Raw genomic sequence first — 18577 nt, forward strand, 5'->3', positions numbered from 1 at the left:
CTTTCTGGATACTGCCAAGCAATCCATGTTTCTCTTCTTTGTCCAGGATGGTGGAATGAGCTGCTGTGCCTTATGATGGGCAACACAGTCATTGGGGATTAGACAGTGCTACAGGTAATTTGAAAACAGATATTTTCTTACTCTTTCTGCTTAAGCAATGAACAGAACAGAGCATTTCTGCAGCACTCAGTACAGCTTCTGGAAATGATTCACAGATCTCAATTGTATTGAGGCAATGTCAGCTGCCAGAGAGATCTATTATGGTGATCCCAGTGCCAGGGAGAAGAACTTCTCACTGAAGGATACGTGATCAATTATTGCAACATGTTACACACCCAATGACTCATTTCTAGACAGCAGATAGTTTCCCACACAAGGCCCTTACACATAGTACTGAAATGCCACTAGGTATTCTTGGCTGATAATCTTTCTCTCTCTTTGCTTTTCCTCTCCCTTTCATTTTCTCCCTGCTGAGGCTCGTGGAGGTTTGGTTTAGAATGCATTCCTCCTCCCTGGTCATGCATACACAGCATAAACAAGCAGAAAAATTATGAGCAAAAGGAAAGTACTCTAAAAAGCTTATGATAATTTAACAAACAAAAGCTGTACAGTTGTGGCAATTTTGAACACTTTCTTGGTCCCCTTTTCCCCATCCATGGCATTAGATAGGCAAAGAAAACATTTCCTGTTTTATCACCAAAGATGCTTAATTTTAGATTTAAAAACTAATCAGATAAAGCAGAACAATGTCAATACCTAGTAGAAGTCAGCTCTGTGTGCTGTACCAGAGCTCACCTGTGACCTTCTTTGATGAGAGAGGCAATTAGGTGCAGCACCAGGGGTTTATCAGAGCTTGCTGAACATACAGCACAGGACAATGGTGCTGCTTGGCCCATAGAGTCAATTATCAATTCCTTTGTTAGAATTTAGGACAGCTCATTCAAACATTTTAACTATTCTTACCTGATATACAAGAGCAGAGGGTCCCCTAAACTTTTCCTTGCCTTTTTAAACAAAATCTTTACTAATGGCTTTTAGAAGAAAAATCCAATTTTCACCCTGATATGCAAACTAAACTAGATAGATTCTGAATAGGTAATTCCTCCTGCTCTACATTTTTGTGTGTGAAGGAAAAGCAGGAAACTAGTCTTGCTGTATCAACACAATGCATGAACATTGTTTGAAATGTCTAGGTTTATGAAAGCACTAGTTACTGGTGAGTAACAAAGTAATTTCCATGGTACCGTGGTACTCTGCTCTCAAAGTCTCTGATCACTACAAGCGGGGCCTTACAGCCAAGGAGGAATCCTTCTGTGCCTACCTTATTTCAACTCTATTCCCTGCCATTTCCTCTGCTGAAGACTTGAGGTGAGGCTTGATTAATCGTTCAGCTACCTCACTGTGGGTGTTTCTTTCCTCACTATCTGCAGAGGAGCTTGAATTAGCCAGTTGGAGCAGGCCACAAGCAGCAAATGTGCAAAGCCATCCCACCCACTCTGTACGACACATTCATCAGCACATATCAAACCTGAGCGTGGATTCCCATTACACTGAAACCAAAACACTGAGTGTGAACATACCTTCTTCAGGAGGATTGCTTTGTCTGATATTTCCATGAAGATAAACATACATTTCGGTTATCTTATTTTATATTTTTAAGGAAATCCCACTGTTTTTAATTTGTTTGGCAACCAGGCAAGTCACATAAATGCTATAGAAAGAATGTCATTCAGCAAACTGGGCAAATCTGGTCTGTACCTGCAGGCATAAAAAATTAAAATAGGGTAATAGGTGACTTCTTTTGGTCCCCCATGCTTTATTACAAAGATATCCTATATGGCAACTTTGGATGATTTAAATGCCTTTATTCAGCTCACTTATTATTGCTGGAATTAGTGCAGTATCAGTGGAAGCTTCAGGACAACTTGCTGTCACATTGAAGTTCAAGCTGCAAAGACCAAATTGAGTCCTTACAGAAGTTCACAATGAGGAAGGCTTTCCACTTCACATCTGTGCCTAATACAAAGTACATGTTTAAATCCCAGACAAGAAAATGTAAGTTCAGCTGGATAGACACACAAGACGAAATCAAATTGTGTCTTTGTTTCTTCCTTTCCTCAAAGAGCTTAGGGTGACTCTTAGGGTCTAAAGACAGCAAATGCAGCCACTTTAAATTTTGATTTTGCATCTTGAGTGGATGGGGGTAACATAGGGAAGAAAAGGGTTTATTATCAAGTTAATTCAAAACCTCTGTTCACTCATAAATTAAACCAGATTCTGTATAGATTACAATTCCAAGAATTATACTCCCAGTTCTCACAGGCCCTCCATGATTTTTAAATGTCCAGTGGCTAACATAATTTTGAAAATCCAACTCTACAAAGTTAAAAATGTCATTGTGAGTTAAAAGATTCCTCCAAGTTGAGGTACTGGTCTTGAAAACTCATTGATTTATCACTGTCTGGATGGAAACTTCCTTCAGCTTTGCTTCACTGTCCTAATAAAACAGGATTCCCCCCTCTCATGTATTGGGTGAAAGTGAGCTATTTTGAACCAATGTTTAGGCACTTTCTGCTCTTATAGTTTTTAATTATAGTTCAGGAAAGCAAACGCATTAACCAACATAAATTGATGTTACAAGATTGTGTTGCCAGAGAGAGCATCAGCTGCTGCTTCTAGGGAGGCACGTTCCAAAGAAGGTGGCTTTACCACCTTCCAGAGCCAGACATCACTGGGATCTCATTTTCAAACATCTCCATTAAATCAGGCCACCTAGGAGGGCTTTAGAGGAAGCCCATTCACACATCTTTTTCTAACAGAATAGAAATCATCATCCCAGAAGTACTGAATATGATCTCAGGCCTATATGCATTATAATTTCAGTTCTTAAGCTAAAGAAAGACTCCACACAGAAACAGTCCTTTATTGACAGTAACTTTATCTGGTCAGCTTCCCCGATAGTGCAATTTTTACTAACTGTAATGAAATACACAGCTTATCTTCCCATAAGCTAATATAAAAATAAAATCAGTCCTCCTTTAGATGACTTTAGGGAAAGAGAAGAGCCTCTCAACCAGAAGAAGCTTTCAAACCTGCCCTGTGCAAAACAAAAAAGCTGTTTTGGTATCATTATAGAGAACATAAAAGGAGAGGGAATAAGCAGAAGCAATTCCTCAAGATGAAAGTAGATATGCCCTTCTTTTTGCTACAGATTTTAAAAGCTTTCAGCACCCATTATTTCCTCTTCTCCACTTTTATCTTCCTTTACATAGTAAAAATTATTTCTGATTTAGAAGCTACAGGGGATTTATTTATTTGGAATTTTAAGTGGTGATGCCACACCACCTCTTCTGAATAAAACACAGTATAAAACAGCGTCCTTCCTAATGGCCCAGTAGAGCTCACCTGAAAGGCATTCTCTGAACTAGGGAAGTGAGTTAGCCACGTTTCAAGTGTTAGGCTGAACCCTAAACAGTTCATAAATGCAAAAGTTAATCTCATAATAGCTCTTACAAAATAGATATCTATTGCACTAATTTCATGCCTTCTAGAAGGCTAATGCTTAACAATAAACTAGAGAAAAAAAATCTATTTTGTATCTCATTTTCAGCTGAATCATTAGAAGCAGAAAAGTAGACTGGGGTAGAAGGAGGTTTGAAAAAAAAAAGAAAATGCCTATACCAGATAGCCTAAATTGCCTTTTCTGAATGTGAACAATATTCTTTAGCTGTTTTTGAGAAGAATAGAAAGTTGACAAATTACTGTGGGTAGGAAACTAGGTTTGTGGTATTTTTTGATGTTTTTTTATGAAATTGAATTTTGCAAGTTCTAGTGCCATCCCATTCCTTGTATAAAGTAAGCAATTTTTTATACTACATACAGTGCTGCAATTGTATACAAACAGCTATCAGGGAATTTCTGGAAGGCCATTATTTTCTTCATTTCATAAAACATCAGAACAATGTGTGAGCAAGAAAAAAAACATGTATAAAGGCTCAAGCATCCATTGTAGCTTTATCCAAGCCCTGCGGAGCCTGAAGCTCTGTTCTGGCTTGGCTATCCATAATCTAAATATCTCTAAAACACTTTCAGACTGTCAGCATCCACCAGCAACATATCAGCTTGAAGCTCTGGCATATACAGGCCAACTTTTGTCCACCAGGAAAAGTTGTGCAACCATGATAGCATTGACTACACTAAAGATACTGTAACATGAAAATCAGTCAGGTCAGTGGGACTGTGAGACCTGTTCTGAATTCATTAACCCTATTGTCTGACCTCATAGTTTAATGGTTTTTAAAGGGAAGGAGAAACTAAACATATAACAAAAATTGTTTGCAGGAAATATGTCTGATGAATATGAATATTATAGAAAGCTACAGGGTACAGAAGTCTTGTATTTTAGGAATCTTATGGCTTACTATTGCAGGCTGACTCCAAATTGTTGGGTAGGCAGGGGTGGCCATGGTAGAGGAACCTTTACCACAGGTGGAAGTCTTCCCTTCTGTTTCCTCCAAAGATTTTCATCATGTCTGCTAAAAAAAATTCCATATCTCAGTGATATTCTGTGCACCGCAGATGACAGATTGCATATGTGAACAGCTACAAGTATAGCTCATGATGCTGATCTCCTGACAGCAGTGTATATGCTGCAGGTCCTACAGAACCCTGTCTTACAGAATTTCAGCATGAGGAATTTTTTAAGTAGTATTTGTGGTGGAATAATTGAGCAAGATCAAGAAGAGCCTTTTTGCTTCAGCCAGTGGAGCCAAGTAATAAATGTGTCCAAGAAACAGAATCACACTATAATTTAACAGCAAAGTTAAAACATTTTTGCTCCTCAAATTATAACTCTCTTTTCTTTGATGGCCATGCAATCCAATTTATAACCTCGGAGCTCTAAGGTATTTTCTGTTATCCCATATTCACGCAAAAGGTGTGTAAAAAGTTACCAGGCACCAGTAACAGTCATAATCAAAGCTTCCAATTACTTTCATTCAGCAGTGACATAAAATCACTTTCTGTCAGTACATCAAAGCATTTCCATGTAAAGCACCATGTTAGAAAGATTTATTGATACTAATACTGGTGCTTGGCTCTCCCAGCCCTGTGCAGTTCTTTTCATCTCCCACTCTCAAATACTTTCCCCAACACACACAAATACACACCACATAAACATAATGGACCCACTAACAACAGATACGTCCATAAAGTTTAAAATCAATCAACACTTTGCTGACTGGGAATGCTCTTCATTAAAGGAAGTCAATCTGTTGCAATACGTAAGGAAAGAGGTCAGGATTACAGTTTCACCCAAGAAAATTGTATGATAGTCATAAGCAGCAATGACATACAGATTGGTTTTGCTAATGCTCACACAGAAGTAGCAACAATATTAAGAAAATGCTCCATGACAGAGATAGTGTTTCCCCAAATCTGTAGAAAACTAAACACCTGATGGACTTCAGTACGTCTGTGGTGGCAATGCAGCTTTCAGAATTAATCCAACCCATCACAAACAGGCAAATTACACTTTTAATCACTGAAGAAATAGATTATTCTTGGAATACAGTGACCAGGATGCAACTCCACCTGAGAAAAAAGTGAGGCAGTGTATATTAAATTTGACTTCTTGATGGATATTTGAGATGTTTTCCCAGGACACCTAGATAGTTCAAGTAGATGATCTTTTTCCCAAAATTGAGGCTAAAAATTTTTTTTTTAAATCACAAAGTAGTATAAAAATTAGTATTAGAGGGATATTTATATAGGGTTTAGTTTCTAATTCTACAAAAATGTAAGTGCTGATGTAACTCAAAATTAGACTAATTGAAGCGCCAGGAGACAAAGATATATTTCATTCCATATAATTAAACACATACAGTGCATGCCTGAGAGTCTGATTTGAATAACTGACTTCCATCTGACTGTTTTGTGATGTTTTGTGCACAGATATGAAAAACATCCCTTTACAAGGCACTGGAAACTAGGTTTCACACAGCATTAGAAAGCTCACTAAAAGAACTGTTAAACTTGGAGAGAATGTTACCCAGCTATCAGAACAACATGTTTGTATTCTATAGCTATTCCACTCCACAAAAAGACAAAATAATGGGGATGTAGAAACAAACTATGGAGTAGTTAAACAACAGGTAAAATTTTCAAGGCATTGATAGTGCATACCCTTGAAGTGCTGGGCCATGATCTTTACCTGTTTTGAAAAGAACTGGACAGCCTCTAGTAAACACCAGGAATAATATTTCTTTCTACAAGTTGCATAAAACAGACTTCCAAATTTGAAGCTTCAAGTATTATTAGTTATGTCTTGAGTTTCAGACAGAATACATGACTATACGAGCTGAGGTGTTCAAACAAGGGTCAGGGACATGTTTATACATATTATCTGAAATAATGTCTTATTTTTCCACAATGCAAAACATCTGGATTGTAATGAAGTGTCAAGAAAAATAGTAGGTGATGATGGCAAAAAGTGTACTTTGCTGCAACTTACTTTCATAAAATAATCGGGGAAAATCTCTTTCATGGATGAGTTTATCCCTGGATTGTCCAATCTGCATGCACATGCTCCCTCTAGCGACACATTGAACAAACAGTCACTTCCCTAAATTTTGATAACAGGAATTTTGGGACACACGAGGAGTATCATTCCGTGCATGCACAGTTTCAGAGCTCTCCAGGGTGTCTTTTATCCAAAAAGAGCCACAACTTCCAAAATCTTTTCTGAGCCACAGTTGAGCACACAACTCTGTAATAGAGGACATGTCACAGAACCCAAAACATATTAAAATGTCATGAGCAATTAAATGCTGCTCCTTAAAAATGCTACATCACCACTGCTACCCAAATGCATATTTACATTTACAGTATTTTACAGTTCTGCTAGCTCATAGAAATATGATCATCCTACAGTTATCTTCCACTTTGGAAACAATACTCCTGACTTAACACATAACTTCTTGCTCGTTCCTTTTGGGACTGCAAAGAAGATAAATCAGCTTCAGGAACATGAAAAATTTCAATTATTTATGTTTTCTTAAATACTACCAAATGCGAGTATGCTAAAATACTTAATTCCAATAATTGTCATTTGTCCAGTTGTTATTGTCATGTAAAAGTACTGAAGCCGTGTGCTAACAGGTACCAAATGTGTTAACAGACCACTGAAAAATAAACACATGCCTCTTAATAATGAAATCTGTTTTACATCTGCTATTTTTATTGGCAACACTATCTACAAATAAGTCTGGGCTATAATTCAGCAAAGCTAGGAATCAAAGTCTGGAGGATTTTTCTCCCTTATTTTTGTAAACTGGATTAATGTTGACACTTAACAGCATGATTTTCCAAGATAAGATTAGTCTAAACTGGAATGAAAAGGTATCATGAAAAAAATTTAAATTTTACTACTCTAGTAAATTAACAATATTAATAAATTTTAGTCTTTGATGAAAGTATAATTTAGCCAAATTGTATATTGGCTGTTTCACACTTCGCAAACCCAACTTTTTTGACAAACTCAAACTACAGTCAACCTGAAAAGCAAAGGCATGGTTGGCTATCAAACCATTTTAAGTAGTAAAGAGGGTTTTCCCCTAGCTTCCTCTGATTCCTGCTTTCTGGCTTGTGGATCTTTTTCAGAGTTTACTCATACTTCCAATTATTTTGTCAGTCCCAGTGTACAAACAGTTTTGTTGCTGTCGGTTGCAGATTTGTAAAAGAGTGTAGAGTGTTACTTAATTACACTCAAAACAAGTATCCAGGTACACAGTGGTAAAAGTCAAGTACAAACAGAAACAACCAGTTGTGATGAAAACAGGGTGATCAGAAGGTCAAGATTGCATATAAGATGACAGGCATTGGTTTGAATAATTTATGCTAGATATGAATGCTTAAGTGTATCAGGATCATTCATTTTGCAACTGCCAGTGTATCATACTTTCCAAGAAAAAAAAAAAAAAACCTAACCAAAACTTAGACATAGTAAGATCCAGGGAAAATAAGTATTTGCAATGGGTACCTGTAAATTCATACTTTTTAAGAATTAGCAGGCAGTTATTGCTGTAAGTCAAATAGTACCACTGTTGTTGACCTGTGGCTCCACTGAGAGAACTGACATGCACAGGTTGAAAACCACTAGTGTCCCAAAAGCATCTGCTTGGAGCTATTCCCAAGGAGCTCTCAGCTAACTGTGAGAAAGGAGATGGCTTCATCAGAGTATTGTAATATCCATCAAGAATTTTTCTGGGTTAATTTTTGGGTTTCGTTAATTTTGTTTGGTATTTTCTTTTTTTTTTCCTAGAAAGTTTCCATACCCATCCTAAAGCAAATGAGTTAAAAACACACCAACAAAAATAAATCCATCTCCATTCCTGAGACACCATCAGGTACTGGACATCCTGCTTCTGTCACACTTTTCCCACCACTGCTCTGCGTCTGGGACCAGTGACATTTATTTTACTGTCAGTTAAAATAAAGATCGGGAGTTAGTTTTGTTATTTCAAGAACAGCATATTCTGGAATGATTTGAAGCTATAATTACTTTTTAAAAAATTTTCACATGCACCTTATTTGCCCTGATTTGTTTAGAAGTTAAATTTCCCTTTTCTACTTAATTAGTTTTCTAGCACTCAGAAACTGAATTGATTGCATGTTACTGTAGTGGAAAATTTTGGCTGCTTCTTTATAGTTTTTCAAGATCAGCTGTTTCCATCCTGCAGCCCCAAGAATATTCATAATATTATTTGAAAAATGTCAATTTCTTTGAAAGTGACAAAAGTTGAGAAGTAGAAGCTGAGCAAGCCCCACCATTCTTGCACATAGCAGTGTCTGCCTATTGCTGGTAGTTCCTTGGAGGTAGCATCAATTTTTACCATGCAAAGGAAAAGAACACGCAGTAAAATATATCACCTTTACCATTTTATCCTCCTTTTCAAATTCCTATGGGCACTTCAGGGATTATCCATTAACTTTGAGAGCATAAGTAGTGTCAGTCCTATTCATCCCAACCTTTCTGATCAGCCCAAAGGTTCATCATTCAATCATCCACTTTACTGCACCGCCCAGTAACTCCAGTCATGCACACAGTTCCATTTCTCTAAGTGCTGTTGAACACAACAAAAAAGTCATTCATAGTCCACAGAATAACCATGCTTTAAAAGAGATATTTACTTGAACATACCAGTAAAACCACTAGGAATTGAGACTCCCTTTTCTTAGAAAGAGAAGAACACTACCCTATTCATTTCCAAGCTTAAGCCCAGCTTGCTCATTAGTTCAAGAAGGTTTAAATGGGTTTTGGGCTGTTACCTGACATATTTTACTTCAAGCCTTTTTAAAAGCAATATATTAGAGAATAAACCATCCTTGAACTAAATGGGGACAATATATTCAATGACCTGCCAAGTACCTTACAAGAGGTTTAAAGATATTCCTCACAATCTTTATGAAGTTGGTTGGACGGTAAACAGAGTACTTTAACGTTTTCCTTATACCTAGGAAAAGAAAATGAAATTGTTAGAAAAACTGTTAGAAAAATGTTAAGTGCCAGAGATGGTAGAACTGAATAGCTACAATAGAATGGAAAGCTATTATTACATTCATATTATACAGTATTCTTTTCAAATATTGAATTTAAAAGATCTAATTCAGAATAAATTGGATGTACAATAAAATTTAAAGAAAGAGTCAGTTTTAAAAAGTGGTCAGTTTTGACAATAGGCCAAACTAACTAGTGTTCCTAAAAACTGTCTGCTGCCTCACAGATTTAATGTCAGGGAGACAGAACAGGAATTAACAGAATTAACAGAGCAATTTGAAAAAAATTACTGATGAGTGAATGAAGTATCTATAAGGAAATCTTTTGTTAAAACCATTACTTTTTTCATATCCCTTTATTTTCTGCTTGCAGGACTTTCACGTTGGAAAAAAAATTTAAAATTTTCAGATACAGAATTTTTACCTAATTCTTTAATTTTACACTAATTTTGTCTTGCTTTGCTAGTAATTACTAAGGGTAAAGCCAAATAGTTGTTTGATATTCCATTGTTCTTTTTGTATGAAAAAAAGTCTTCCTTCATTATTGCTTTGCTTGATTCTACAGTGTTATTTCATGATATCTAAACAATAGATTAGTCAGCTGAAACTGAAATGGAAACCAGGCAGCAAAAAAGACTCTTCTCTTATTCAACAGTATTGAAAAATGAAATTGAGACATGCATATTGGAATATCCTGCTTTTACATACATATTTTTGCTTGCTACTTTGCCAAGTTTGCTTCCCAGTAGGGACAATGATCAGGGGAAAATATGATCATGAACTCATAAAAAAACCTTCTTGCAACAGGTTATGCTAAGAGGGGGAAAAGGGAATCAGGAAACTCAGGAATTACATGAGTTTTTCCTTTGGGTTTTACCTGGGCCCATACATTTGTGAATGAAACAAGCACTGTGTGTGTTCATAAAGCCACTACCACACAAGCAAACAATCATCCCTGTGCAACTGGCACTACTGTGCCCTAAGAGCCCAAAATCCACAATAAAACCTAACAAGCAAAACACCGGAGTTGCTTTACTCATGTTTCTGTTTAACTTTGTTTTGCACCTTGAAGTTTATGTTCTTCAGTTTCCTAGACTAAAATGTCCAAAACACTTTACTGAGACTCTGCTGTGAGCCTTCAAAGCAAGATCTATTCTTTTGAAACTACTCCTATTCAACATTTGCTTTCACGATGCTGGCTAATTACTCTTGTCCTTGGTACTCTCATCTGTCCTCCCTTTCCTTTGATCCCAGAGGTCTGAAAAGGGCTATTTTTGTATTATTGGGGTTTTCCCCCCTCTGGCTAGGACAGTACCCCATATACACTGGGCTGGGTATTTGGCTTTGAGTTGTCAATGCCCAGTATGCCAAGTCCCAACTGTTAATAAAATGACAGGTTCTGCCTGATGACCTGAGCCTCTGTGCTTCCTTTGTTCTGTGTTTTCTGGGTCAGGGTGGGGGAATAGAGACAGATTTTTTGAATAAATGAGAGTCTCATCATGCACTTGCAGGCAATGAAAAAACCCCACTGACTTTGTACTGTTTCTCCCCATAGCACAACTCTAAATTTAGCTTAAGAATCTCCCAAAAGGACAACAGCGCAATGATTTGTTCTGCAATTGTCAGTGCATGTCAAAACCCAGCATCGCAGTCCAAACCTCTCACCAAAGACAAAATACGGACAGACCTTTGCCTTTCCTCTTTCACACAGTCCTAGAAAGAACAGATACAACGTACTACCCAGATTCAGTCATGTTACCTTCCTGAGACCAACTTACTAACAAGTTACAACACACAGACAACTAAAAGACTTATGTCAATAGGGACTGGCTGTTCCATTGGTAACTTCACACTTCCAGGGAACAAACATCACAATTCTGGTCTCCACTATAAAAATGCAATTTATCCAAGAGCTTTCACCTCAACTACATCCATCAGTACTCCAAAGTTCAAGCACATCCAACCACAGGTCTTGGTTTTGTTCCCATGGCTTTTTACCTTTGGATAACCACTGTAGCACCCAGGTCATTCTTCAGTACTGCACAGAAGACACTTAACAAAAGAACCAGCAGCACTGACATCATTATAAGAATTTGCAGTGGCAAAGTGAACTCAGTTAATTGTGGATGATTCAGGACAGATCAATCTAACTTTCTTCATGGAAGTTATAGACATTACACCTTTGAAGAGCAAACCAAGTTTTCTAGAGATTACTTCCTGTCAAATTCCTGGTAGGCTGTTTGCAACCATTTCAGAGAAGTTTTATTCAGACTCTTCAGGTCATAGAGAAAGTAGACAACCATATAATCATGCTCTACATACTGATCCAGAGTATACTTTAAGTACCTGAGGAGAAAGATAATATTTTGGTTTTAATCAGTTTACTGGATGATATTTTCAAAGCAATAACTAGGAAAGAAAATGTGCTATTTTTGCACAGAACGCTAGTGACTACACTTTCATGTTTGTTTCAAAATATTTATCTAAGAAGTTCATATTGCTCTAATGGCAAATAATTTAATATCATTGCAACACCTGAAATTTTAAAGAAAATATTTAGTTACAAAAGCTATAGTGCTGATGAATCACTTAAAAATGAAGACAATATGGGACTGTGTTCACCAAGAAATTTTTGAAGAGATGCTTTTTACTAAAAAGAAAACTTTTATTTTGCTTTTCTCAGTCTTTGTAAAGCCCTTCCTTTCAGATAAACAAACAACATCATTTTGTGTTTTCAAAACAATTAAGAATATTTGGGGCTTTCCTCTCAATTTAAAAGCTTCTAAATCCTTGAAAAATCTATTAACCCTAATTAAACTGCTGTTCTTGAATATATCTATCTTTGCCTTGTTTGCATTGTGAGGTGAGTTAGTACATCATTTCCCTTAAACTTAATTTAAATCCTTTTAAATTTATTTAAAGAATTACACTACACATCCCATCTTGAAATAATACTGCATATTTTATAAGCAGATTGTTGTGTGTTCATTCTTTTACAGTATTGTTGAAGATGATTTTCATTCCCTTTCCTCCACAATTGAGAACACAGGATGGCCAATTACACAGCTCAATGACTCAAATAAAGCAATGATGAAGCAGTGCAATCTAGCCTCATTTCTTGCTGTGTCAGGTTTCAAATTTCTCATGTTATTCTCAATGCTATCTTCTTATTCTGCAACAGCCCCAACTATTGTTCTTAATTGTATGTAAGTGATTTTCATTCAATAAAACAGATAGTTCCATGTGCCATTTACCAGTCTGTGACTATCTGCAAGTACAAAGAACACTATGACTATCTCCCTTTGCATAGAAAAGTCCTTCACTTCTTACCCTGTACTCCCACAGTCATTTATCTTATTCCCTCAGCACACTGTAAATCTTAGACTGCAAGTATCTTGCAAAAAGGACTGTCATTGCAATTAATATAATGTTGTTTTGATCCCTGATTTAAGTATTAATGGTATTTTAATGGAAAAAGCAGTAGTGACAGTCAAGACTTTTTTTTAAGAGTTTGAAATGAAAATATACCTAAACAGATACTGCTACAAAGAGAGTGCCCTGTGGTTTATTTTGCAGCATGTAAATTCCTTGTTATACTGCATCCAGAAAACATGTATTTTTAAAAATAACAGTGTTTTGGGAACATATAATAACCAGTATTTTTCTACAGCCAATTATCTGTTCCAAGACTGTAACAGAATTGCAGGGACATTACAAAAGCTTTACCAAATCAATTCTTGTAAGTGACTTCATTACAAAACACCTAGCAATCAGGGTCTACTCTTTTCCTACAGCTTTTTCTCAGAATTCAACAATCTGATTACCTAAAACCAAATCACTCGATAGCTATATTGCTACTTTCACATTCAACACTTGCCTTCAGTTCTCTTTTAGGACAGATTTTCCAAGTGAACTAGATGTGGGCTCAGATACAGGAAAATGTGCTATGAAGAGCATAAAAAAAATGAAGCAACACACTCTCAAAATAATTTCTTACGTAACCTGTCTTTTAAACTCTCTCCACTTCTATGAAGTTGAAACAAAGGCATTTTTGTCCTTTCCAGTGATGGTATCTGAAAGGTACTCAAACATTTTGGCAATGGAGGCTATACAAGAATTTCCAATTAGGTCTAAAATGCTTAATAAGGACAGGACTCTCAGGACAGATCTCCCTGCAGTGACAAACTACAAGGCAGAAACATGTCCTGCTACCTTGCTGCAGCAAGTTTATAAGGAAGAATATTGTTAATTTACATATTGACAACTCTTTTTAACACAAAACCCCCAAAATTATACACATATAAAAATGTTAAGCATTATGTACTGAATGTAATGCAGGTAATTTTATAAAACAGAAAACCCACTAAGATGCAAATAACTAAACAACACCCTGAGTGATTTAGGTAAAGTACAGCAAATTAAAGTAAACACAGCTATTCATGAGAACATATGTGTACAGCACTAAATTACTAGAATTTCTCTTTTGTTGGTGCACATCATGAATTAGTTTTTTAAAATACAATAAGAATTTGTCAATAAAATCAAAACTGCAAGTACACATGAATTTCTTCTTCCAGTAGAGACTCCAGGTGAGTTAACTGGCAGTTTAATCCACATCTCATTCACTTAATATTAACACTAGTGGATCTTACATCCTTTTTCATTTCACTCCTTGCTTATTGCTTCTTCTCCCTGAAAGTGCACTGCCCTGGAAGCAAGCTAACAGAAGTTCTTATATGAAGTGTAAAGTAGTCCATGAAAAGCAACTTACTCAAGCAACCTTGTGTGATTGAGCTGGTAGGATGGGGACATGCAGCAGCTAGTGACCTTCCTTCCAGAGTTGTGATCACCTGTAAACAAGACAGTTAGTAAACACAATACCTAGTTACTTATGGGACCTCATGTGTCTGAAAGAATGACACGTATCTTCTGACAACTGGGGCTACCTTTATCTCCTATTATTACTCAGAACATCCTGTGAAACTTCATTGTCCAGTCACATGTTACCTGCAGAGAGCTGGGCAAATGATAAGGCAAAGCTCAGGAAGTCATACACAAATGGTGGTGGTGATGTGGTGATGTTGCTCAGCTCCTGACAAGGAACACTTATGTCCTCCTGGAGCATTCAGCTGTGGAAGAAAGCAGGCCTGATGACCCTAGAAGTCTTGGAAACAATTCATGCTTTGTTTTTGGAATTTATTAGAACACAAGCACTTAGGGCATCTACTTTCTCACACATGTAAGTTGGATATTTTTAACCAATTTAAGCTTTCTTAGATACTCTCTTTCAGAATCACTGCTACACTGATGCTGCCACGATGTACCCAGATAGAGAGTCCTGCAAAGAACAACTCTCCTAGCATCTCGGGCAGGTTCAGCTTGGCTGGCACAGAGAAATGAGACCAGGATGCACTGTATAGAAGTTCCTGCATGAGTTCTGTACTGTTCTCTTTTGTGGAGTCTAAGAACAGCAGAAATAGTGCTGAACAAGGATCAAACAGTGGTTCTTATAGGGTCAATGTGGCTTGGAAAAAGAACCAATCTCTTACAGTTTTGGGAAATAGGACCAATGGTTTCACAGGGAGATAAAGCAGGTGGCTTAATAGCAGGGATATATTTCTTAGATTAGTCACTCTAGCTAAGCAATTCTTATCTAAGGAATTTCTCTCCAAGGAGGTCTAGCTGGGGTTTCTGCTCCTTCCACTCAACACTAAGATCACATTAAAACACAACAAACAAGGCATATAAGAATTATTTGCCAAACCTAAAAATCTGTAGGTATACATCCCTTAGTCCCTCTGATAAAGCACATATTGCTGCACTCAGGGTCATTTGCTTTTACTCATGACAGCTTCACCCACACTGTCTGTACAGACAAGGCTGGTGTTTGTGCCATGCCCACCCCACAGCCAAGTTCCACTACATGGAAGGCCATACAGGTTAAATCATGCTCATACTAAAAACCACTCGGCACTGAAGACAGTGAACTGTTCAGATTTCAACTTATATCTATATGAATTATACCATTCCTTTTAAAAGAATACAGAAACATTCCTGAAAACAGACTGAATTTTTCACATTTAATACATTCTTGGTCCAATTTCCATGTTCCAACTAAAGGATATTTAATATCTTGCTTATATTACCACTGAAACATTGAAGTTTGATATCAGTAGGACTAAAAGAAATTCAAGAACTGGGGTTATTATTTATAATTCAGTTATTCCCCCTTCACCCCCAATTAAGTAGCTGCAATGAATAAATAAATAATGAGTAAAATGGGGGAAATTAAATTGCAACAGAATCAATTAATGAATACATAAAACCATATGAGGATTTTTATGACAACTGGGTAGAGCAACTTCAGACATGCTAAACCATGCTAATTTGTACTAGTGATCAAACTACTTGATCTGCATAAACAAAATGCTTTTCAGCATTGCAAACGCACATTTTCCATTTCCATTCAACTCAGGAAGAGGTAGCTGTGCTCACCTGACACATTTCACACAAAGAAAAAAAATCCTGTATTTGCCTTGTCCAGGTCAACAGCCATGACAGGACAGCATTTATTTAAACCCATTCCATTTTAGGTGCCAAAGGAGAAAAGAAAGGGAAGCTATGAGATTAGCAATTGCTTTTCACATATGGACATGGCCTAGGAGACATCTTCTGTATTATTAATTCCAGTTCTGTACCGTCACAAGGAAGTGTGCCAGATAATCCTTCCACTGATTTGTTAAGCTTTATCTTAAAAACCAGTTAGGTTTATTCTGTTTCATGCTCCACCTGCTCACTGATTTGACAACTAGCAACATATTTCCTCAATTCCAGTCTGAAAGCCATTTTCAATTTGTATAAGTTTGTTAGTGTGACAATATCTCTCAGCTGAAGCAGTGCTTCTTCTTCAGCACTATTATCATCCAAAAGGACTCCAGACAATAACCACATTTCCTCCCAGCCCATGCTCTACTGCTTGTAAACAGATCACACCTATCTCTCTCCTGACATTTGTGTTCTCTATTCTGCCCCACCCTGAACATGTCTATCCCAAGTGACAGGAATTACATGATAAATTTCAGATGAACATCACACAGGGGACTCAAAGAGCTTTCCTAATGACAGCCACATTATTGTCGATACTGAAAAAAATGAAGTAATAATTTAGCTTGACAGTGTGACATATGTTATGTTGTAATTCGTGTTTATGTGATATAAAATGGTTGTATGAAATAAAGAAAAAAAAATAAGGGAACTTTTTGCCAATGCCAGGAAAAAGTTGCTTTATCAGACTCCAGCACCTGAAGCCATGGACAAAGGCCTTGATTAACACGTTAGCAGACCTAGGGTAGACCTGAAACCACACAATGACCAAACAGGAAAAGATCAGCAATAAGCACATGTCAAGTATCACCCATCAGGACGAGCCAAGAAGCCCCTGGGAAAACCACATATCAATGCCAGTTCCCATAAATCCAATCATCTCCCCCGGGAAAAATTGCATTCCAAAAACCTCAGTTACCCAAGAGAAAATCAACACTCCCAAGGAAAATTACACCTCAATATGGAGCAGACCCAAACCTCATCAGGATTCATCGATGTGCAAGAAGAACCTTTGTCCTGAGCAACACCAAGAAAAGGAGTTCTCTGAATGTGAGAGTCCACAGCAGAAACACAGGGGACTCTCACCCCAGGCCAGAAAAACTGTATAAAAACGGGCTTCCCAGGACAGCATTTTGTGAACACAGGGGGATCTGGTGAGACAGAGGTCAGATCATCGTGACATGTTCACCCAACTCCGAACTCGGGCTCGGTGTTGTCCTTTTTGTTTGTGGCTTCCCAGGACCGTATTTTTGGTCGCAAAAATAAAAAATGTTGTTTTACTATTTTAATTCAGCCTAATTTGTTTATTATCTATAACAACAGCTACAGCTAAGTTATCTCTGATAGCCACCCCTCTCTTTTTCACAGAAAATCACTTCTTTCTTATTTTTTCAATTAAAAAAACTAAGAACCTTTTCCTATTTGCTCTAACATCCTCTTCAGTCCTATAGTTTTAGACAAAACATCGATTTCTCTGCTGGTTGACTCTTTTCTCCTGTTCTTATTTTGGCTGGTTACTTATTTTTAGTATCTTCCTCAAAAGGTTTTTTTTTCCATATCACAAGGCCTGATGTCCCTTCCCATGTTCAAAATAAATTCTGACTCCTGGGTTAAGGAGCTTGAGCACCACTAAAGAGCACACACCACCACAATTATACGTACCCAGATATGCCAGCATATTGCTCTTAAACAGACCATAATTTATTTCCTGACACTATCTCAGTGTCTTGTTTTATAGTCTCAGAGTACTCATAAAGGCATTATAATGTGACATACATTAATAGGAATGATATATTAGAATTAAAACAAATATGATTGCTTTCTAAATCATGGCTTATTTGCGAAAAAGTTGTGTTACAATGCACTCCAGATATTTTATCTGTTAGAAATAACAATTTTTATGAGCACAGTAAAGCTCCCTCAGGAGGACAGTGACCTTGGAAAATGCCTATTGCATGTGACAGAACATTTGCCTTCCAGTCCACTGCAGTCTGCATTCTATGGATAGAATTTTTACCCAAAGACATGGAAGCTTGAAAAGTAAAATGGGGAGTGGCAAGCACAAAGAGTGTAACTGGAAGTATGTTAATTTCAAACCTGCACAGAGCATATTTTGCTACTGGAAACCCATATTTCCCTCAATTTAAAACTGAAAGGTGCCTAATTTTCTACCAGGAACAAAGGAAGAATGAACTGCAATTTCGCTTTACTCCTTGATGTTTCATCTTCAAATGTGTAGTTTTGTGTTAACCTACTTTATTACCCAGTTTAATGTCACCAGACATCTTCAGATCAAAACTTGTTTTATCTTCCATGGAAAATGTGCTCTGCCCTTGATCTCTCTGTGTTGGTTTCAGGCTCCAGATATTCAGGACACATTCCCAGAGACAGAGGGCACTCACACTCCTCCAGCCGACTA

At 37.1% G+C, this 18577-nt stretch overlaps 1 protein-coding gene across 1 annotated transcript in view; it reads right to left on the minus strand.

Annotated features, from left to right (window-relative positions):
- Positions 1-18577, minus strand: part of ARHGAP8 (Rho GTPase activating protein 8) — a 53994-nt gene that overhangs the window by 22878 nt on the left and 12539 nt on the right. Inside the window, 7 exon segments of the mRNA XM_042779209.1 lie at positions 4422-4535; positions 5455-5542; positions 5630-5706; positions 9428-9487; positions 9489-9512; positions 11770-11901; positions 14327-14423. Coding sequence (XP_042635143.1) covers positions 4422-4535; positions 5455-5542; positions 5630-5706; positions 9428-9487; positions 9489-9512; positions 11770-11901; positions 14327-14423 — 592 coding nt within the window.

Source organism: Catharus ustulatus, chromosome 4 (assembly GCF_009819885.2).
Source record: "Catharus ustulatus isolate bCatUst1 chromosome 4, bCatUst1.pri.v2, whole genome shotgun sequence".
Taxonomy (NCBI): Eukaryota; Metazoa; Chordata; class Aves; order Passeriformes; family Turdidae; genus Catharus; species Catharus ustulatus.